The sequence below is a fragment of the Aphidius gifuensis genome, linkage group LG1, assembly GCF_014905175.1.
Source record: "Aphidius gifuensis isolate YNYX2018 linkage group LG1, ASM1490517v1, whole genome shotgun sequence".
NCBI lineage: Eukaryota > Metazoa > Arthropoda > Insecta > Hymenoptera > Braconidae > Aphidius > Aphidius gifuensis.
In genome coordinates this window covers 27,119,570-27,143,020 of record NC_057788.1, presented here as the reverse complement: position 1 = coordinate 27,143,020, position 23,451 = coordinate 27,119,570, and the positions used below count along the sequence as shown (strand labels likewise).

The 23,451-nt window shown below is 27.5% G+C and overlaps 2 protein-coding genes across 9 annotated transcripts; both read left to right on the top strand.

Moving 5' to 3' along the window:
• The first annotated feature begins 937 nt into the window (after window positions 1-937).
• On the top strand, window positions 938-13,036 carry LOC122858566 (NGFI-A-binding protein homolog). Of its 6 annotated transcripts, none has more exons than XM_044161524.1 (11): window positions 939-1,885; window positions 10,113-10,214; window positions 10,304-10,441; window positions 10,520-10,857; window positions 10,925-11,134; window positions 11,405-11,658; window positions 11,723-11,822; window positions 12,272-12,339; window positions 12,402-12,510; window positions 12,583-12,639; window positions 12,696-13,036. In XM_044161524.1, exons 1-11 carry the CDS (start codon window positions 1,522-1,524, stop codon window positions 12,819-12,821), a joined length of 1,866 nt encoding a protein of 621 aa, XP_044017459.1. In that variant the 5' UTR covers window positions 939-1,521; the 3' UTR covers window positions 12,822-13,036. The 6 variants fall into 6 exon arrangements, 5 of the variants coding, with proteins under 5 accessions (XP_044017459.1, XP_044017478.1, XP_044017469.1 ...); XM_044161543.1 differs by having other exon boundaries at window positions 946-1,885; window positions 12,714-13,036; XM_044161534.1 differs by having other exon boundaries at window positions 949-1,885; window positions 11,408-11,658; window positions 12,696-13,035.
• A 1,149-nt stretch (window positions 13,037-14,185) lies between these two features.
• Window positions 14,186-22,139, top strand: LOC122858557 (histone-lysine N-methyltransferase, H3 lysine-79 specific). 3 transcript variants are annotated; one of them, XR_006374307.1, is made up of 7 exons: window positions 14,186-15,179; window positions 15,457-15,636; window positions 15,703-16,982; window positions 17,080-17,536; window positions 17,629-19,429; window positions 19,998-20,154; window positions 20,829-20,941. XR_006374307.1 is itself a non-coding variant. In XM_044161502.1 (6 exons), the coding sequence occupies exons 1-6, from the start codon at window positions 15,102-15,104 to the stop codon at window positions 21,254-21,256; spliced, it is 4,224 nt and encodes a 1,407-aa protein (XP_044017437.1). In that variant the 5' UTR covers window positions 14,186-15,101; the 3' UTR covers window positions 21,257-22,139. The 3 variants fall into 3 exon arrangements, 1 of the variants encoding a protein (XP_044017437.1); XR_006374306.1 differs by having other exon boundaries at window positions 19,981-20,154; XM_044161502.1 differs by lacking the exon at window positions 19,998-20,154 and having other exon boundaries at window positions 20,829-22,139.
• Window positions 22,140-23,451: the final 1,312 nt, after the last annotated feature.

The following is a 23,451-nucleotide window of genomic DNA, read 5'->3' as shown; positions in this document are numbered from 1 at the left end:
TTATTTCATATATTTCCTCTAGAATATTTATGAATCTTTTTGTTTACAATAAAAAAAAAAAGTTTAAAAACGTTTCGCGACATTGTTGGAGACAAAACTTTGGGGATGAAAAATGCAAGAAAATAAATAAAAAAATATATCATAATAATAACAAGAATAAAGTTGAAACGATCGAAAGAAACTGGAGTTGTCTCACCGTGGGGTAGAAGAGCACCAGGGCATCGTAAAAGAGTCTTGCAAAAAAAAACCCTATCTACCAAAAGCAAAGGAGATAAAAATAAATAAAAAAATAAAATAGAGTAAAGGGAATAAAAAAAAATCAAGGGATTTGCTCCGTTCATTTTTGCAGTTCACCCCAGTCTTCATCGTCAGCGCGAAAAAAAAGATAAAGAAAAATAGATAAAAAATCAAAAGAAGAAAAAAAAAAAAAATTATAGATATATATGGTCAGAGAGACGAGGGAGAGAGCGAAAAAAAATTTTCTGGGTGGTGGCAACAGAGGGATCGACATGGAACCCCACCCCTCATGATTCAGCCGCGAAAGGAGGGACGCCACTTTTTACAAACCCCCATCGGTTATGTATGTCTCTCTTTTTCTTTACAACCCCCCTTGGCCCTTCTCCTCTCCTCAACCCCTTTCATTAAATTCTTTTCATTAATTTTTTTCAATTTTTTTGCCTCTTATTTTTTCTATTCGATAGTGGGTTCTCTTGATTTTTTGGCTCACGAGATTTTGGACTTTAAGGGGTCCAGAGAAGGGAGGAGATTATTTCGTTTAACCCGTATTCCATAACAGGGTGGAGCAATATATACAATCATCCAAACTGTTGCTGGATAAGACTGTACCAATTTTGTATATGGGTGTCCTCTCATCTCATCGTTGTCGTCGTCATCATTATCATCAACAATTTTGTCTTGTTCGTTGGTCTATCGCCACCGTGACACAATCAACTAAAAGAGGGGATAAAAGTGGAGGGATATTATACTCGCGTGTTCGCGTAAATGTACGTCCTATCATCGGCACACCAATGCCATGGCAAACAATGTGTTGCACACCGTCGTCACTGTTGGACAGCTAGTGTTTCGAACGGTCTTGTGTATTACGTGATAATAATTTAATTTTTTTATCAAAATACATGATTTATAATCAACATATTATTTTTATTTAATTAAAAAAAAAAAAAACCATATATAAAATAAAAAAAACATAATTAAATTTGCATGTCAATTTAATTCAATATAAAATATTTAACGTGTTAATTATTTTGTTACTTTTTTTTTTCAATTTTCAATTAATTTGCACGGTTTGATTTGTTTGATTTTAATTTGGCTTTTAATTAATATATATTTTTCATTTATTTTGTTTGTTTGTTTGTTGTTTTTTTTATTTTTAAATTTGCTTGTTTGAATTTTTGATAATTGAGTGTGATATTAAATATGATTTGTCGTAAAATTTGTTGATTGAGTTTTAATGGGTGGTTTATTTGGCAACACGTGAGTAAAAGTTTAAACGTGTGAATTATGGAAACGAGAATTGGTGTGTCCAGTGGGGGTATTACAGGAACAAGTGTTGAACCGGTGAGATGTGTAACAACACCCTCACCGGTTCATCAACCACAAACAATAACAATATCATCATCATCTTCATCATCATCAGCAATAACACCAACAGCAACATCAACAACATCATCAATAAATTCAATATCATCATCAATAACAACAAGTACAAATAATGCTATTGGTAGTATTAGTGGTATTGCTGCTGCTGTTGCTGCTGCTGCTGCTTCAATAACAACTGGTACATCATCAATGAGTCCAACTGGTGCAACACCAGTATCAGGTTCATCTGGACCAAGAATACTCAGTAGAAATGTCAATGGAACACGTGAGTTTAATTAATAATGTCATTATTAAATGTCGTCAATCCAACAAGTTAACTATACTCATTTTTTCTTAGGCTGATTATTATCTCTCTTGTAATTTTCTTGTCAGCTTTGATGAACATGCAATCAAGCAATTTTTAATCATTGCCATATTCAATGCTGAATTATTTTCCTCAATCAATTATTGTCTCATTCATATACACCCGAATTTTTAATCATTTAAACAAATAAAAAATAAACATTCGCGATGATACATATATATATTTTTTTTTTTCAAATATAATCGAGTTCTTCATCCACAACCGACAGTCTTGTCTCAACAGTCTTGTTTATTGTTGACGTGACTTGGCGGTGTGCTTTTAGCCATCGTGAAAAACTGGATCTATAAATTTTGAAAAAAAAAAGACGCCAACTAATAAGTGACAAGGACCAAGTTGTTTTTTTTTTAAATTAATTTTAATCTTGTTTTATCAAAGTTATTTATTTATTAAACAATAAAACAATTTTTTTTTTAATTAATTTTGCTATAATTTTAATGCAAATTTGCATTTTATTTATTTATTTATTTATCTGATTTTATTCTTTTATAAACAATATATATTTTTTACGTGGGAGAAAAGTGAGCTGAAATAAGATGACTCACCCTCTCATTTATTTATTTATTTTTTATACAAAACTTGGCCGACAGCTAGATAAAACAACAGAGAAACAGAGAAAGCCACACAAATTTAATATAAAAAATATAATAATAAAAGTAAAAAAAAGAAAAAAAAAATACCGTAACGACTTGGGTAAAAACGTTGAGATAGTTTTTCGTTGGGCACCCGTAGCTAGCCGCCGGCATGGCTATATTGCGAGATCACTTTTTGCCAACTTCTTGCACGAGACAAACACGTCCAATGTGGAATGGACCCGGGAGTTTGCAATGTTACTATCGTTTCCACAAAAAAAAATATATATCACAAAAAAAAACCTTTTGGAACACAGAAAAAGCGAAAAAAAAAAAATATATATATATTAAAGTAGAAAAAAAAATAGCAAGTAGACAAAAAATGATAATAATAATAATGAAAATATACAAAAAAGAAAAAAAAAAAACGTTGATGGTCTTTGCGGTTTTGTCGGGCTTTTTTTTTGTTTTCTTCATCTAGCTCTGATGGCACTGCGGAACCTCCCAAAGACGCCAAGCTTTTTTTTTTCTCTAGTCTGGCAAAATGATGTTCGAAAAAGAAAAAAAAATATATATAAAGATATAAAAAAAAAAGTATAAATAACACACGGATATTAAAATAATAAAATCATTCAAAAAAAAAAAATTAAATTGTGTGAATGAGTATTGTTGATGAAAAACTTTTTTACTACGATGAATAATAGTTTTTTTTTTTCTAGTTAAAAAATATACTCGTGAAAAAAATTAAGTGAGAATTTGTATTGTAAATTAATTTCTGTTCAAATGATTTTTGAATATACATTACAAATTTCTTTTTTTAAAAAAAAACAATTAAATTAATATAGTTTTAACGCAGCTATAGCCTAATATATTAAATAATTTTTCTAACACTATTTTAAAAGTGATTTTAAAAATACTTGTGCTTATATTTCTAAATGAATATAAAAAACTTTCATATATTCTTTAAATACAAAAGAAAAAAAAAAACTATTAGTTTGAGGGAAAAAAAAATTAATATTTTAAAAACAATAAATAATAAAACGATGCAATTCTCTTGGTTGGATATATTTGATTGTTGAGATTTGATTGTTCCCGTATATGCGTTTTGCATATGTCTAGTCTGGACGGTCCTTTGAAGGATCCAACCCACGCGTGGATGCAGCTGCGTGCGTCCGAATTATACGGATGAATTTTTTTTATATTAAAATTTTTTTTTCTATATATTATAATTTTTTTTTCATATAATTTTTATTTGATCGTTGCTTACTTCCTTACTCCTTTAGTCCTTTGACTATATATACTATTCAATGTCTTGGCGCACATGCGTTTTACCTCAATGTTATCTGAATAAACAATCATGATTACATTAATATATGAGACACATTAAAAGCGCATGGATGCACTTGAATATAAAGAAAAATAAATATTAAGATATACCAAATACAATAGTGAAAATAAAAAACAAATAAAAAAAGGCTTTATCAATACACACAATCATCTAAAAAAAATCATAATAATAATATCATTATGTTACTCGGTAATTAAACAATTTTTTTTTTTTTTTCATTATATATATAATTTGTGTTTGAAATAAGTTTTTTTTTTTCTTCGCTTTCTCGTTTGTAGATTTATTTTTTTGTTATAAACTTGATTATTTATTTTTTTTTTTCATCAAAATATTCACTGTTCCGTAAAACTGCCAAGTTTCTTGCAATAATTTTTTTTAATCTCTCCCTAGTTGATAGTAAAAAAAAAATATACAGAAATTTTTTATTGAACATTGTATTTTTCTGAGAATGGTTTAAATGACTTCGAGTATTTTTAAGTAACAATATTATATATATATATATTTTAGAAATAATTTAATAAAAAAATTGTAGCAAAAAAATTATATGCACATGCCGGGAGAGACATGACGAAATCGATCTGAGAACTCGGCTTTCCCACAGACACTGTTTTTGCATATATTAAAAATTTTTTTCTGGAATTTTTTTTTTTTTCCTCCAAAGAAGAAGGGTCGATACTGTATGTACGTATGTTTTTTTTATTTTTTTCTATGGGGACAATTATTATTTTTTTTGTTTTTTTTTTTCTTCGGGTACTTTTACTATAAGTCGCGAAGAATCACAAGAGTCACGTTTTAGCTAATATAATAATTACTAAAAAAATATTTTTTTATGTTTTTTTAACTGATATATTTTCTTTGTAATTTTTATTAAAAAAATATATTATTTTTAACTATATCATTTTAATAATAATGTTGAGACAAAAAAAAATAAAACAACAAGTAATATATTGATAAAGTTAAATGTTTAATAACTTTTTATACTAAAAAATAATAATTATAAATTTAATCTACGATATAAATAAATTTAAAAAAAAAATTATCTCCTATTTTTTTTGTAGTTCCCACAATAATTTTTTATTTCTAACTAGCTGTTTATATTTATAAATAAACTTGTACTTATACCACCTGCAAAGTGCTTAACAATTTTTTTTTTTTTTGGTCAGACAGTCAGAAAAAAAAGTAGGCCTGTATATGCATGATTATAAAATATTCAAAATACAAGAAAAAAAAAAAAAAAAAGGTCCTGAGAAGACGAGAAAAGACCCCCCAATTGTCTATTTTTTTTTCCCGAATTTTTTTTTTTCTCGAGTTTACTATGATTTTTTTTTTCTTGACATCTTAAAAAGTGGGGAGATGGCTAGGGCAATACAGGGGAAAATGATGATATGCATAAATGAAGGGGTTAAAAGGGTCGTCTCATTGAGAGAGAAAGTGGAAGTTAGGGGTTCCCGCGGGCGCCGTGACACTATTACTTCCTTGAGGTAGTAGAAGAAGGGGAATATAATTTTCGACAGGTAAAAGAGTAGGCGCCTTGTTGCATCCTTCTTGCGGATTATCGCTAGAACAAAAAAAAAAAAAATATATACATATTTAAAAATAAAAAAAAATCAACCCTTTTAGAGAAGTGATTTTTTTTTAATTATCAAATACACTGTGGGAACGATGCGTCAACTCATGTCTCTCGGATTAGAGGGTGAAGATGTTGATGAATTTAATGAATTACGAAACAAAAAAAAAAAAAAAAAAAAGGCTGATAAAAAATTGGTACAACTATTGCCAGGTGTGATTACTTGTCCTTGATTTTTTTTTCTTTTTTATTCTTAATAAATATTTAAAATATAAAAAAAATGTTTTAATTTAAATTACCAATATCTTTTGTTAGAAAATAGATAATTTAATATTAATTTTTTAAAAATGATTTTTTTATTTTATAATTAATTTAATAATTTATTATTATTATTAAAAATAATTAGTTTTTTATTTTAAATTAATTTTTGTATATTTTTTTATTTAAAAAAATTTATTTAACATTGAAATAGAATTTAAAAAAAAATATATACGCCTATAATACAAATGAAAAGTGTCAAGTGACATCTACTTGTTATATACCTGATCATTGTAAATTGGTTGGTATGAAATTTATACGATCATTTAGGTTGACAATCGTGACTACGTGCAACGAATAACCACACTGGTCACACCAGTATTCCAATACTTGATTTTTGTCAAAAAGAAGACTTGTATTTGTCTTTATATCTTCAATAAGACTGAAAGAAGTAAATTTAAGTTTGTCTCTTTATGCATCATTCGCCAATACACGTCAATGTCGTTTTATTATTTTCTTAACTGCATTTATTATGTTTGTACTTGATACTTAAATCACTCATCACTCTTTATACAGTCGTATTCTATTTTATTATCCATTTATCTTTTTCATACGACAAATTTATCTTGTTAACAATACAAATTGTTCTATTTGTAAATTTTATTTTATTTATTTATTCATTGAATAAAATAAATTAGTATATATTTAATTTTTATTAAGTTTTACTAAGTTAAATTTATCGAAAAAATTTAGAGATAAATCCACGTGCCATCATTTTTGTAATATACAAAAATACATTTAATATATGATTAAAAGTTTTTTATGGCTGTGGTGTTTTATTCATGCTAAAACTTTAAATTTTTTATGATTTTATAATTAAATAATAATGAAAAATGAAAAGTATATTTTTTAAAATAAAAAAAAATATTATTACTTTAGAGATAAAAATTTTAAACGATTGAGAACACTAATGCTCTTCTTTTTTTTTTGCTTAATTGAAAAAAAAAATTAAAAAAAACTGTATACATACGGGTTTGAAAGGGTTGAAATAAAATATCCGTATCATGAATAATCATATTCATTGTTTCATTCACAGAATGACGGTTGGTGAGATGAAAAATCCGTTGGCATCTGCAATACTAACAATTTTTTTTTTATTTCTTATCGTTATTTAAAAGTAAATAAAAAAAAAAAAAGCTCAAGATGGCGAGAGCAAGCCATTTTTTCGGGACGGTAAAATTTTATAAAATTTTATTGAGGGGTCGTTATTCACCCCAAAGATTTCTGGGACTATTTGGGGTGAAAAATTTTTCAGAACGGGACTCACTAAGTGGGCTGTGCCCCAAAAATCCAACCCCCAGATACCAGCCTATTTCTAACCGTCATTTTTTTTTTTTTATTTCAAGGATTAAATTAAAAATTTAATTTACAAAAAAAAGTCTTAATAAATATTAAATTAAAAAACTTGCTACCTGAACTATTTTACTATTTTTAAATCAAGAAGAAATTAGTTTTTTCCAATTTAAAATTAAATGATTTATAAAATTAATAATTTTCATTGAAATTTTAAATATACACATATGCATCTACAGCCATGTAATTTTGTAAATAAAAAAAAGCTTTATACATAAAAAAAAAATTAAAGTAAATATATAAAATGAAAAAGGTGTTGGGTAAAAGACCGGTAGCTGATGGTATATATAGGTATACAAATTGCAAGCAATGTGTCTCGGGGGGTATACATATAAAACCATAGCAAAATAAAGGTTTTAGTAGCCACGACTCAGTCCATCTGCCCGGTATGTTTTGTCCGTGTGTCCGGGCCACGAATGGGAGGTATAACCCCCTAATGCAAAAAAAAAATATTAGTTAAAAAAAACTCCTAACCCTTCCTTGATTACAATGCCAGTAAAAAAGCAAAATACTAACCGCCGATGAGAGAACCAAACGATTTTTGCTTGCTTGGTTGGTTGGCGTGCGCGTAAAAACCCATGAATCTAAGAAACTAGACCCGTTTTTGTTGTTATTTGTATTTGCCTTTATTTCCTCCCTCGCCATCATCCCCATCATCATCATCATCATCACCTCATCCTCCTCAATCTTACCGCATTTATACTCTATGAAATAATGGACAAAGAACGTAGAACCTCTTGTCGCTCCTCAATCTTTAATTTTTTATTTTTTTCTCCTCACCCTTTTTTTAAAATCCCTGATAATAATTTGAGTTTAAACTAATTTGTAATAATTTTAAATTGTTTATAAAATTTATTAAATTAATTATTATTTTTCTAAAATGATAGGATAATTGTATTAATTAATATAAACTATATAAATGAAAAAAAAAAAAAAAAATCATGAATATAATTAAAAATTCACCTGAACCGGAAATTAACAGTGATATAAAAAATTTATGAGTATTGTGTTCTATTGTTTGATGATGAATTTATTAAGGTTTGTATTAATTGGAGCAGGGGTAATACAAGTTTAATTGGCAAACAATCGGTGGATAATCAGCCCCCGATATGAACGGTGTCGTTATACATACATACAAGTAAAAAAAAAAAAAAAGATTGTAATGAAATAAATATAAAAAAACTAAAGCAACTGATATATACCTGCAAGTCAGATTGGAATGAAAAGAAATATATAATATAATGATAAAAAGTACAATGTATAATACGCGTAAGGAAAAGATTGACGAGAAGTCAAGGTGTAAAAAAGTATAAAATTTCTAACGAAAAAGAGGGTGGCAGAGGGGTGAGGGAATATATACACACATATATGATACTCTCGTTCCCATGATTGACGATGAGATGAGGGATTTATATATCTGGTTTGCCTCCCTGTACCCTTCTCTCATTCTCTCAATCTTTTTCATCATTCTCATTTCTTTACTGCGTGCCACACTCATCTCAGGTATATACACATTACAACAAAAAACATTACACCCAAAAAAAAAAAAGTCGTTATGTAAATTCTCTTCAAGCGGTCATCAAGAATTTTCTCTATACAATAAAAAAAAAAATTGTAATATAAAAAAAAAAGCATATATATATATCAAAAGAATAAGAAAAGAAATTATAAAAATTTTTAAATCTAAAAAAAAAAAAATTAAAAAAAATTCAAGACGAACCGAGAATTCCATTGAAGATGAGATTCTTTGCTCAACTAATGCGATGTATTTCATTCTCCCATATTTATTCTTTATGATATATATATACAAAAAATTAAAAAATAAATTGATTTAAAAATTCTCAAGTATTTTTACGTTTTACATTGTTATATCGAAAGAATTTTCTGCATTTTAATATAAATTTTTTTTTTCATATATTTAACTTGACACCATAAATGAGTAAATACCACACGATTCAATTATAAGTACATATATCATTGCTACAATACCAATATCGATATAATGAAAAAAAAAAAATAATAAAAAAAAAATATTTATGAAATATGAATGGCGTCGATTACTAAGTACAAATCTCATGAGTCTCGGTGATCACCCCCTTTTTGGAGTAAGACCAATCGAAAGAGACAAATAAAATTAAAAAAATTAAATAAAAAAAATGTTAAATAAAAAGGTATATGAGACAAAGAGAAAGACAGATATGAAACAAAGATGTATGGAAGCGTGAGACCAGACCAGAGAGACTACTCGTAATAAGAACATTGGCCAGTTTTTTATTTTTTTCATTTAATTTTTTTTTTTACCTTGATGTCCTTTTTCCCCAGTGGACTTATGTAGGCTTCATCCCCCTTAACCCCCTTTTATTGCCCCCCTTTTTTTGCTTTATTTTTCTGCGCCCTTGTAGCACACTTCATCGCTCGGTATTAATTTATACCCACTACGTGTGTGCACGCGGGGTCTCCAACGACCGACGACGACTTTTTCTTTTAACGTTCTTCGAAATTTGCAAGAAACTAGTCGAACACCCCGAACGACCATGTCCCTCAGGTAACATACATACATATACACACAATTTATTTCTTTGTCTTATTTTTAATTTTTTTAATTTTTTTCTTTATCTTTCATTATTTTTATTTATATATATATTTTTTTTATGTATAAGAGAATCTTTCATCCTCGCGTCTTGTATATATCGTTGTCGTTGTCGGTGCGTTGTACTTTATGCGATGTATCTCGCGTCTTTGCCATTTCATTTTTTGATGACTTTTATTTTTCTTCGAACGTTCATCAGTTGGTTGGGTTTTTATTTAATTTTTTTTTTTTTTCTTTATGATGCTTAACAACGGGAAATTGAGAACTAAGGATTTCAAAACTGAGAAATAATATTAAATAAGATATAAAAAAAAATTATATACGTTTGTTAACGACTGTATAAATTTATTAAATTGATTTTTTAATTTTTTTTTTTTTTTTAGTTGTCCAGACTTCGGTACCACAGAATGAAGCTGAATTACAACTTTATAGGGTCATGCAGAGAGCATCATTGCTTGGTTATTATGACACACTTCTTGAAATGGGTAAATTATTTTATTTATTTATTCATTAAGTTGATGATGTACGAGGGGCATTGGAATTTATAAATTTTAATAAATCATTTGATTTTTAGGTGGTGATGATGTACAGCAACTTTGTGATGCAGGTGAAGAAGAATTTCTTGAAATAATGGCATTGGTAGGAATGGCCAGTAAGCCACTTCATGTACGAAGACTTCAAAAAGCTCTTCAAGAATGGATAACAAATCCATGTATGTTTTAATTATAATTTTATAAATAAATTATAAATTTTTTTCTGTATGTTAAATATTTCTATTTTTTTGCTTTAGCTATATTTCAGAGTCCTGTAGTACCAACAACAAGCACAAAAAATTCAACATCAACAGTTACAACATTTCCAAGTTCAAGTCCAAGAATTCAAAGTTCAAGTGGTTTTAATTCAACATCACAAACAACAAGTCCAACAACACTTTTTGATAAAGCTCCAACAAACAATGTGCCTCTTGTACCTTTGTCAAGTAGAAGTGTAAGTCCAGTAACTCCAGTTGCTACTGTTGTTTCTACTGCTGCAATTTTACCAACAGTACCAACATCAACATTTCGACAAAGTCCAAGTCCAAATACACCAATAGCATATTCTGGTGGACAAAGTCCAGGAGTTCTTCAGGTAATTATTATTATTTATAAAATTAATTATTTATTTGAATAAAATTAATAAAAAATATTGTTTAAAGGTGGGTACATGTGAATCATCATGTGGAAGTGGAACAACACTTAGTCCAGGTGGTTTAAATGCACCACAAAGTCCAACACAAGCAATACCAACATTATTACCATCACAAGTTCAACGTCTTGCTGATGCTGCTGAACGTCTTGCTGGTAATTTACGTCCACTTGATCCAAAACCTCACAATGTTAAAAAAAAAATTTGCAAAGATCTTGAGGTAAGTACAAAAATACTTTTTTAAAATTTATTATATTCATCAGTCATTTACTTTTTTTTTCCTTCTTTCAACCTGTCCACTAACTTGATAAAATTCTCTGCTATTATTTTTAATTTAACATATTTACCAGAACATAAATGCCAATGTATATTATATATATTTTTTTTCTTATGTGTTCTGACATTGAGGCTGAATAATTTTTATTTTTTGTTCATTGGTTTAACTTTGTGATTTAATTTTTTTTTTATATCAATTTATTTAATGCCGAAGCAGATGGTGATGGCAATGCCAGACACTGACCCAAGACGAATGGATGAGATAAGAAAATACGCAGCGATTTATGGTAGATTTGACTGCAAAAGAAAACCCGAAAAACCACTTACATTACATGAAGTTTCAGTTAATGAAGCTGCTGCACAAATATGTCGTTTTGTACCGGCTTTATTGACACGAAGAGATGAACTTTTTCCTCTTGCTAGAAGAGTCGTTCGAGATTCAGGCTATCATTATTCAAAAAGTCAATTGTAAGTATAAAAAATTAATATAATATTTATATTAAATAATTATTTTTATTAATTTTTATTAAAGTTTATCAATGACAAGACCAAGAGACAATTGTGATGATTCTGATATGGATCGTGCTAAAAGAAGACACTTGGATGATCCAGAGGGTGAGGACACATCCCAGGTTAGCTTGCTTCAAAAGAAATAATTCATCGACTCCAAAAAATATCCACATCTAACAAATGACAAAATTACGAGAAAACAAAAATGACATATTTAAAATATTTAATTTAGAAAAATTCAAAGCAATGAATTTACTAACTAATTTTATTTTAAAAATATTTTGAAAAAAAGGTCAAGTATAGCAATTTAATGTGCTATAATCGAGTGACGAGTGTTTGCATGTTTTTTTTTTAAATATATTAATTAGTTTAATTTTGTTGACTGCATGTGATTACTCGACACCTTTAAACATCATGTTTAAATACCTGAAGTCTAGAGACGTCGATTTGTTAAATCATTGCTTTTATTTTGTTTATAAATATTTTATTATTTAGATATTTCTTTTCTTTCTTAATTGCATGATGAAAGTAGTAGTTATTCTTACTGTCTACAGCAGTTAACGTGTTTCAGATGGAATTGGATCTTCGATGTACTGGTGGTGGAGATATCAACAATTCAATTTTACGAAGTACATCAAGGTAATTATTATTGTTTTATTAATAATTATTGGTTAATAGATTTTAATTTTTTTCTTTTTTAGTCCAGTTTGGCGGAAGAAGAATAATAATGGTGTGTTTGGAACGAGTATTGAAGAAATCAGTGATACAGACAGTCAATTTTCATTCTCAAATGATGAATCATCTTTACATGTTGGTTTAATTAATTATATTTTATTTTATTAATAAATAAATTATTTTTTAATTTTTATTTATATTTTACAGGATCCAAATGACTTTGAAAATGATAATACAGATAAAGAAAGTGAATTCAATTTAAAAGTAATTAAATTATTTAAAATATAATATTATGTTTTTTTTCTTCAAATTAATTTTAGTATTTTTATTTTTTAAAGATAATTGCATCACGAGGAGACAATATTATTGCTGTTGCAAATCCAGCACTTATGAATTGCAGTCATCCAATCAAAAAAGAAAATGATGAAAATAAATCAACACTGTGATATTACCTCCTTTTTATATAGTACGTGTTGTTAAAGAAAAAAAAAAAATTATTCATCAATTTAATATTTTTTATTCCTTAAATATTATGTAAACATTTTTCGTTTTTTTTTATTGTTAAAAAAGAATAAATTTATTATCATCATGTCATTTTATATCGGGATTTTTGCAATTATCTAAATTATCATTTTGAATAATGTCGAATTGAAATAAAATTTTAAAAACAATTAAATTCAATGTATCATTAATTAAAAAAAATGAAAATACTGAATATAAAAAAAGTCAATACAGTATTTTCGCTAATAAATAAAGTAAATTTGTAATTAATATGTTGAAAAAACAAAAATTATGATAAAAAAAAAACTATTGGGGACAAAGCAATATGTAAATATAGAATATCTTTTTTTATATTTAATAGAAAAAAAAATAATAATAATAAATTGTTTGTAAGCATTCCATGTTAAAAAAAACTATCCATTAAAAATTGTCTTCCAAAGATTTTTTTGGGTACCATAATAATAATAATAATAATTATAAAAAATAAAATATGTTCTTAAGAATTCACCGCTCATCAAATATTTCTAAATCGAAAAAAAAAAAAAACGCCAATTCGAAATTTGTTTCGAATATTTGAAGCTGTTTCGAAATTATATTTATATAAACTTCTGCCAACCGATCCACACCACATAACAAAAAAAAAAAAAATCATTACTTTAAAAATAAATTTACATTAAAATCAAACTAACTTGAATAATAATTCATTCTACATAAATAAATAAATATAATCCATCCACCTAAATAATTAACATTGATAATTATTGTATAGAAAAAAGTATTCAAGAAAAAAAAAAAAAGAAAAAAAAGATGCACCTGCATACGTGCCAAACGTAGTAAAAGGTCACGTAGTTCAAGTTTCAACCCCATTGATTTTCACTTTCATCGACTCCAATTTGATACGCATATTCACATTGTTGTGTCTATTAGAAAAAAATAGAAAAATAAAAAATAATTTTCCAACTAAATCCTTAATAATTTGCTCCAAAAATTTACCGAGCAAGATTCACAAAAATATTTCCAACAAAATGCATCAACAAAGTTTACAAACATAATATTTATAAACATTTACCACCCCACTATCCCCCTTCTAAAAATATGCAATTTAATATTTTCTGTAGTGGCAAGCATGGCAAGACTTGTCACACAAACACACACCAACACTAAACTCCACACACAGATAGATATAAAATACATGTAAAAATAAGAGATACTAGATACAAAAATACAAATTCTAAAATGAGAGATAAATAAATTCAATATGCGCATGTGCACAAATATTTTTTCATGATCGAAATGGCTCCTCATGTAACACGGGTATACGTGATGGTCTCTCATGACGCCATGTTTTGATATATATTATTATACCCCCTCAGTCCCCCCTATCCATAGCCAAAAAGCAATATACGTTCTGTCCAGTGTTTTTCAATGTGCAGTTTTAATACAGTGTATATATATTTATATCTCTCTTACTCCAATAAACACACACAACTTACTTCAGTGTTTTTGTTAACAACAATATTTTTTTTTTAATTTTTCTTTCATTTGCATTCTTCTGGCTTTTTTTTTTTTTCTACATTGAGGTTCTTTACACTCAAGTGTATGTATATTCTCCCTCTCTTTTTACTTGATCATCAAGATCCCGTTACATTGCTTTATAATAATCAAAAATAGTGTTGAAACATTGTCGCATATATTTTTTTATAATAAAAAATTAATGTGATAAAAATTTAAAAATTTATTATAAATTTAGTGATGATTGTTTAAAGCCTAGTATAATTTAATATAAATAATTATCAATTTGCTTGACAACAGTGTACATTAAAATAATAACAATAACAATAATAATAATAATATAATAAATAAATATATTTTTTTATTATCTTGACTGGATTATAGTGAAAATTGTGTTTGTTAATAAATATTATTCATTTGCTGATGCAGAAAAAAGTGATAATATTGTGGGGGGGGATCCCTGAGCGTCCACATCACCGTCGTGGTTGGATCCTAGTGAACATTGTATCAATAAAATATATATAATTTAATTACGTCATCAATATTATTATTGTGTTTATATTTTAATTGATATATAAATATTCAATATAAATAAACACACTGGCCTCGGGAGAATTATTATTGTTATTTTTTTTTTATATTTTTTTATTTGTTTAAAAAATTATCATAAACACAAAACATCTTGAGAGATAGATAGATTTATAAAAAACAACATGGAGTTGCGACTACATTCACCTGCTGGGGCTGAACCCATTGTTTATCAGTGGCCACTTACATCAGGATCAGGAAATGTAAGTTATTATTTTTATTATTGATAATTAATTATAAATATTATTATAATTTTTGACCTTTATTATGTATTTTATAAATTTTTTTTTGCTGTTGAATGTATTGGTGTATCTGTATTTGTTGTTGATGTTGATGATGATGATGTATACTGGCACGTGCCAGAGAGAAATATTTAAGTGTGTATGAAAATTGAGAACAGATGTGAATTAACAAGTGTATGCTATGTTTTTTGTATTTTTGTAATTTAAAAATATTAATTAATTATGTATTTAATAACAGGATAAACATGATGGTGCACTTGATGTTGTTGAGACAATGCGATGGGTTTGTGAAGATTTGCCAGATCTTAAATTACCATTGGAAAATAATATACTTGTTAATTATGATACAAGAGATTATGAAAGTATGAAGGGTCTTTGTGATCGTTTTAATCGTGCTATTGATAGTTTAGTACAATTGGTAAGTTGAAATTTATCATTAAATATAAAATAATGTAGTTAATGAGTTATTTTTTTTAATATACAGGAAAAAGGTACAAGTTTACCATCACAAAGATTAAATAAACGACCAAGTAGATGTTTACTTCGTCATATACTTCAACAGACATATAATCAGGCAGTTGTTGAACCAGATAAATTAAATCAATATGAGCCATTTTCACCAGAAGTTTATGGTGAAACAAGTTATGAATTAATTTGTCAAATGATTGATCAAATTGAAATAAATGAAGAGGATGTATTTGTTGATCTTGGTTCTGGTGTTGGACAAGTTGTATTACAAATGGCTGCAGCAACATCCTGTAAAATATGTCTTGGTATTGAAAGAGCAGATGTGCCTTCACGTTATGCAATAAGCATGGAATTAAATTTTAAAAAATGGCTTAATTTTTATGGTAAACGTTGTGGTGAATATCGTATTGTAAAAGGTGATTTTTTAGCTGATGAACATCGTGAAAGTATAACTGGTGCAACAATTGTATTTGTTAATAATTTTGCATTTGGGCCAACTGTTGATCATTCATTGAAAGAACGTTTTGCTGATTTACGTGATGGTGCTAAAATTGTATCATCAAAATCATTTTGTCCATTAAATTTTCGTATAACTGATCGTAATTTAAGTGATATTGGTACAATAATGCATGTATCAGAAATGACACCATTAAAAGGTTCAGTATCATGGACTGGTAAACCTGTATCATATTATCTTCATGTTATTGATCGTACAAAACTTGAACGTTATTTTCTACGTTTAAAAAATAATCGTCTTGGTGGAATAGATAATACAGATACTGATTCTGTGATAAATAATACTGCCAGTAATTGTAGTAAATTGTCAAATAAATCAGAACGTGGTGAACGTGCTAAACGTGATTTATCAAGACAACTTGAAAGTCCAAATAATTCAGAATTATTAGGTACAGCAAGTGATACTGATGATGATAGTATTAAAACACGTAGACAATCATCTAAAATACGTAGAAAATTAAATAGAAAAGTAACAAGTGGTTTACCAAGACAACCACCAAAAGCTAAACAACAACGTGGTAGAGCTGTTAAAAAAACTAAACCTAAAAAAAGTATAAATATAACTGGTTTAGATTTATTACATAATCAGACATTACTCAGTACATCACCACAAGCTATTGGTAAAAAATTACCACCAGCACCTGGTTGTGTTGATCAGCATTTATCATCATTGTCATTATCATTACAACCACATTCAACAACTGTACATGAAGAACTCAGTATACCATCAGCACCAGCAGCAACACCATATGCACTACAAATACTTCTTGATTTATACAGGTTTGTTTTTATCCATATAATTATTACCCAGATGAACAAATTTTACATGAATGATTTTTGTTTGTTTTTTTTTTTTTTCGCATCATCATTTTTTTAGAGACCAATTTATGACGATGTTTGAATCAATGAGATCACCGACTTACAAAGTTACTGTTAATAATGATTTAACCAAGGAAAGAGAAAGAAATTCAAAATTACAAAGTCGTGCTGCACAATTGGAAAAACAAATTAAAGTATTGATTGATGATAGTGTGGCTTTGTTAAAAGCAAGAATGACAGAGTTGGGAATTAATGCAACATCACCTTGTGATTTACTAACCAAAGCTAAAGAAATTGTCTTGAGGCATAAACAATTACAGAATAAAGCCAGTAAATTACAGGCACAAGTATCATCAATGGAAACTGAACAAAATCGTTTATCAACTATCAGACATCAAGAGTTGCAAGAAAAATATAATATATCTAATGTTAATCCACCACAAGTTGTTACACAAGATTATATACTCAAAGAAATTTCAACAACTCTTTCACAAAGAAAGAAACTTCATTCACAGGTAAATTTATAAATTGTTTTAATTTATTTTATTGGTTTTCTTTTATTTTTTATTTTTATATAATAATATTTATGTTAATTTTTTTATTTTAGGTATCAAAACTTGAACAAGAATTAAATAGTTTGGAGCGAACAACATCTGAAAAACAATCAGTTGCATTGGCACAACAGCAACAGCAACAACAGCTACAACAACAACAACAACAACAGCAACAACAACAACAACAACAACAGCAACAGCAGCAGCAACAACAACAACAGCAGCAACAACGTGAATCAATATCAAATAAACATTCTCAAAATTCTCATTCACAACAAAATGGTAAATCTACATCATCAAGAAAACATCGTGAAAATCGTTCACGTTCACAAGAATGGCCAGATGTGCCAGATATTGGAAAAATTCAAGAAAATAATCCTGAAATTCTTGCTCAAAAAATACTTGAAACTGGCCGTCAAATTGAAGCTGGAAGAATACCAAGTCGTCAAAATTCATCATCTGTTAATAATTCAAGTTCAAATAATACAAGAGTACGTTTACCACAAACAAATTTTAATTTTTCATCATCACCACAACCACAAAATCATCGTGAAACAACACCAAATCGTATTCAAGAACCACCAAGAGTTGCAAACTTTGAGGATCGTTTAAAAAGTATTATTACAAGTGTATTAAATGAAGATCAACAAAATAGAACAAAACAACAACAACAGCAACAACATCATCAACATCCACAACAACAACAGCAAACACAACATCATCAACAACAACAGCATCAGAATCATCATCATCAACAACAACACCATCAAAACCATCATCATCCACAACAACAACAATCACACAATTTAACACAACCACAATCATCTCAATTTAATGAACTTGATCGTAAACGTACATTATCACAAACAACAGGAACACCTGATTATACACAAGTGTCACCAGCAAAACTTGCATTACGTCGACATTTATCACAAGAACGTTTAACGTCATCTTCTTCATCTTCATCAACAACAACAACATCATCACATGTATCAAGTGGTGATAGATTAATAAATGATCGTCCATCAAGTCGTGAACCACGACAATCACAAAATCCATCTGGATATTTAGGTACACGAACAATTGGTGATCTTGTTAGTGGTGAAATTGAAAGAACTCTTGAAATATCAAATCAATCAATAATAAATGCTGCTGTTGATATGAGTGCAATGGCAAGATCTGAGGCTGTTTATTCACCAATAAGTAGACCAACAAGTGCTGAAGGTGAAACTGGTCTTGCAACACTTGCACATGTTGCTAGTTATGCACCAAATTCAGCAGCAGCAGCAGCAGCAGCCGCTGCAGCAGGATCAACAACAACACCATCAGCATCAACATCAACAACATCATCAAGATCATCAGTTTTATTTACACCTGGTAATCAAGGACAAAGATATACACCAGTACAATTACCACGTGCTGATATAAAACCATATCATGAAAGTTATTTTTCTGATAATACATCACAACCACAAATTAATCAAACTCAATCAGCACCACCATTACACTCAATGGGACAACCATCAAATGGTGATGTACCAGTTGAAGGTCTTGCTGCATCACTTCATGCTAGAATTATTAATAATAATACAAATAAAAATGATAATGCAAGAAGATATCAACCATATTCAAGATATCCAAGTTGTAGTAGTAGAAGTTCAAATGACAGTCGAGTACCATCACCTTCACCATCACCACAATTGTCTAGTACAGTTGTTAAAACTGAATCATCTGTCAGTACATCTGGTGCACCTTTGAGCCCAATGGCTGAGCCACACTCAAATACATCAACTCCACTTGTCGATGAACCTCATATGATTACACAGAGGCAAAGAAATGGCATTGGTGATGATGGTAAGTTATTTTTCATACAAATAAATATCTAACTTTGTTTTTAATTTTTTATTAAATTGATATTTATGTCAATTTATAAGTAGATTTTTATGCTGATGCTTATTATTTTAATCTTCAAGCTTTTATACGAGTTTGTTAATAATACTTTTGATTATTATTATTATTATTTCATTAAAGAAAATTGTCAAGAAGTATTTTTATTTATTTTTTTTAATTAACAATTGTATATTTAATTTATTTAATTAGCTTGACAATTTCCTTTAGTTTTATTTCTTGGTGTTAGTAGTCATTCTTGAATGAGACATTTGTTTTTTTTTTTTTAATTATTTTTTTTTTTTGTTGTCTATAGTTTTGAAGTTTTATTTAATTTTAAAAGTATATTTTTTTTATTCTAATTTTAATTAATTGTATATGCACTAAGCAGTTGAAGTTTTTTTAATTTGACTAATAGTTTAATTTAATTTTGTATTTGTATTTTTTGAATTTTTTTTTTCATGGAAATGATTGGTATTATTTTGATTTTTATTTATTATTTTTTTTTTTCATTGTTGATGGTTGTATTTGTTAGATGCACTGTAGCTGTTTGTTGGTTATACTATCACAATACTCAGATCTCTCCCGAAAAAAATTCCTTGAGGCTTGATTTTGTTAGAGATTGAGGCCACACACAGGGACAAATCGAAAAATGATATGATGGCTGTCTTTAGGGTGGTTCTCGACTCGTGGTGAGTTTCCCAACGGGGTTTAGAAAAAAAAATTGATTTTTAAACAAAAAAAAAAAATTATTTTTTCTTTTTATTTATATATATAATACTCTAATTATTCAGAAAAAAAAAAACATTCAATCTTGGATATACCAACATAAATTTTGCTAAATATTTACATGAAAATAAGCCTCAAATTATACTCAAATTTATACAAGTGTATATCCAAGTTTTTATTTTATCAAAATTTATTAACTAATCGAAAATAGTGTTAGGTATAAAATAGGTAAAAAATTTTATAAATAAATATTTTTTCAATAAAAGTAAAGCTTGTGAGGCTTAAGTTAGCTCTTGAATTTTTTTTTTTTAATAATTTCCATTTTTATTATTGTATCAAGGGGCCTGAGGTAATCAAAAAAATAAAGCAAAAAAAATAAATATTAAAAGACTGGTAAAGGTTTAATATATTATCTTTCTTCTAAATAAAATTTACCCTATTTAAAATGCATGATTTCCTGTATAAATAGAATGCTTAGTTGATAAATACCTAGTGATGGCTTATTTTTATGAAAATATTGTACTATTGTAGTGTTAATCCAAGGTATATAGATGAAGGAAAAATAATATATATATAATTAAATAAATAAAAAAACAATAGCAATTAAAAGAAAAACAAAAAATGAAAAATATTACAGATGGTGAGACAGATTGGCAAGATCGTATAAGTTCTGGATTTGATCGATTAGTTGCATTTGCATCAACTGAACTTGATAAACGTCGACGTTCAACTGAAGGTGTTAATACAAGTCCAGACAGTGGATTAGGTTTAGATACAGCTGTTATTGGACCACCACCAATTGTTCCATCACCTGATGATGCATTAGGACCACCAAGAACACCATCACCACTTAGTCCAAGGCCAACAAATTCATCAAATAATAGTAGTACATCAACAGTACCACTTAAATATCAACGTCAAACTGATCCAGAACGTCATCATTTTAAAAAAAAATTCTTTTATAATTCATCTGGTAGTACAAGTAAATTTCGACCGAAAGGAAAAGACTGGGATTGGCATAGTAATTCGGGTAATTGGCCCTCATCAAATAGCGATCAATCGTAATTTTTTTTTCATTATTATTGACTATTATTAATTTAAAAAAATTAATTAACATTTTTTTTTTTTTCTTCCTTTTTTCCTTATTTATTTATTACTACTATTATTATTATTTTCTTGTTTTTTGTTAGTTAGTAAATTTATTTGAAAGAGGGTGAATAAAGGAAAAATTGTTTTTGTAAAAATTTAGTTATTGTTACATATGTTTAGGTCCAGGATCTACTGTATTGCGTGTTATTAAAAAAACGTTAATTATAATTTATTTTATTATTATTATTATTTAAGTTTTTTTTTTTTTTTTTTTTAATTACTTTTGACCTAATTTGTCGAGTTGATTCAAGTTTTTTAAAAATTTTTTTTTCCAATAGAAATGAATATACAAAAAAAAAAATGTATAGAAAAATAAAAAAGGTAAAAGCTTTCTGCAAAAGGTTTTTGTATTTACGATAAAATACTGATCGTATTGAACGCGAATTACCTGGGATTAGAGACTGATACAATGATATAATTGGTTAAGTTAATCAACCAAAATGAAAAAATAAAAAGAGATTTTTAAATAGACAAAAAGAAAAAAAAAAAAAGAAAACCTTTGTGTGTTCGGTTGCAAAAATAAATTGCAAAGCAAACAAGAGTGAGTTTTTTTTTTCTTTTTTTTTTTTTTCAAATTTATATATAGATATATATAAAGCAAGATCACATTGACTAAAAGTGTTCATATTGTAATTTCTTAGTGTATTTGAAATAAAAAAATAAATAAAAAATTGTATCGTCGTGAATGGTAAACATTGCAATAAGCAAGTCAAACAAACAAAATATATATTTAAAAAAACAAGTATAAATAATTGTACACAATAATTAATGGAAAAAAAAAAATAAAAAAATAAATTTAGTTTGACAATTAGTGAATATTAGATATGTCAAAAAGGTGCGTGTCATTGTAAATGTATAAAGTGATGAATGGATAAAAAAAATGATAGAATATAAAACTAATAAAATAAGTAAAAATAATAATATGAATGAAATGTGAAAAAGAGAATAAAACAAACAATAGTAGAAATGGTTTTTTAATAAAATAACATAAAAAATTTATATGTATAAAAGAATAGGGGAAAAAAAATTATTATATGAATGAAATGAATGTTGCATCGTTGATGAAACACATAGTATAAGTGGATGAATGAATATTATTAAATAATATTTACTACCTAATTATTGTGATGTAGGCACCTGCCGAATTTAGCAAGATACACTACTATACACTGCCGAATCTTTGGATTAATTTTATGAATATATAATTAAAGATAAATATCATCAAAACATAAAAAAACAAAACAAAAAAAAAATCATAGCTATTAATTATTTATTGTTTCATTGAAATATTTTAATACTAAGGTTTTGTAACAATCATGACAATTTGTCTCTTCATTTATTAAATCAACCTGTCAACAATTTTATTCACTTTTTATCCTCTTTTTTTTTTTTTTTTTGTTGCTAGATATTTAGAGCATGAAGAAGAAAATAAAAAAAAAGAAATTAAATAAGAAAAGAAGCAAAAACGAAATTCAGAAAAGAAGAAAAAACAGCTGTAGAAAATTGACTCAATTTTCTTTGAAACTACACCAAGTGGATTTATTCAGACTCGGTTTTTTTGTTCTTTTTTTTTTTCCAACACTTTGTTTTCGTTTCTTTTATCCCTATGATTCTCATATCTCTTCAGTAAAAAGGACAAAACCCAAGCTTGAGCAATGGCATGAGAATAAAAAATAAAAATAAAAAATGAATTCTCATCCCTCAGCCACTGGACTCATCAGCACGTCAGCAATATACGCATCCCGTCAACCAGACAAGAAAAAACAAACAAATAAAAATATATATAGTTAAAAAAAAAATATATATTAAAGAACATGTGCGCAAGCACTTTGTACGTTTAACAAAAAAATAAAAATGAATAAATAAATAAAAAAGAAAAAAATTGCCGAGTGGTACACTCGTTAAATTTAATAGCTAGGTGGCACTTGCGCCTGAAAATTTATATGTAATACGTAGAGGGTTCTCTCAAAAAAAAAAAAAAAAAAAAAATACGTTTCTGTAAAGCAAAAGAATGAGCCTGAAGTTTTTTTTATTTTTAAATTTTTTAATTTATCTCTACAGCAATTTTTCAAAATTTTATTTAACCTGTGGTTTTGTATAATTCACGTGTC

Coding starts and splice junctions, on each gene's coding strand:
- LOC122858557 (XM_044161502.1), top strand. CDS start 15,102: ATGGAGTTGCGACTACATTCACCTGCTGGGGCTGAACCCATTGTTTAT. Junction 15,180..15,456: donor TTACATCAGGATCAGGAAAT/GTAAGTTATTAT, acceptor ATTTAATAACAG/GATAAACATGATGGTGCACT. Junction 15,637..15,702: donor TTGATAGTTTAGTACAATTG/GTAAGTTGAAAT, acceptor TTTAATATACAG/GAAAAAGGTACAAGTTTACC.
- LOC122858566 (XM_044161524.1), top strand. CDS start 1,522: ATGGAAACGAGAATTGGTGTGTCCAGTGGGGGTATTACAGGAACAAGT. Junction 10,215..10,303: donor TGACACACTTCTTGAAATGG/GTAAATTATTTT, acceptor TTTGATTTTTAG/GTGGTGATGATGTACAGCAA. Junction 11,135..11,404: donor AAATTTGCAAAGATCTTGAG/GTAAGTACAAAA, acceptor TTAATGCCGAAG/CAGATGGTGATGGCAATGCC.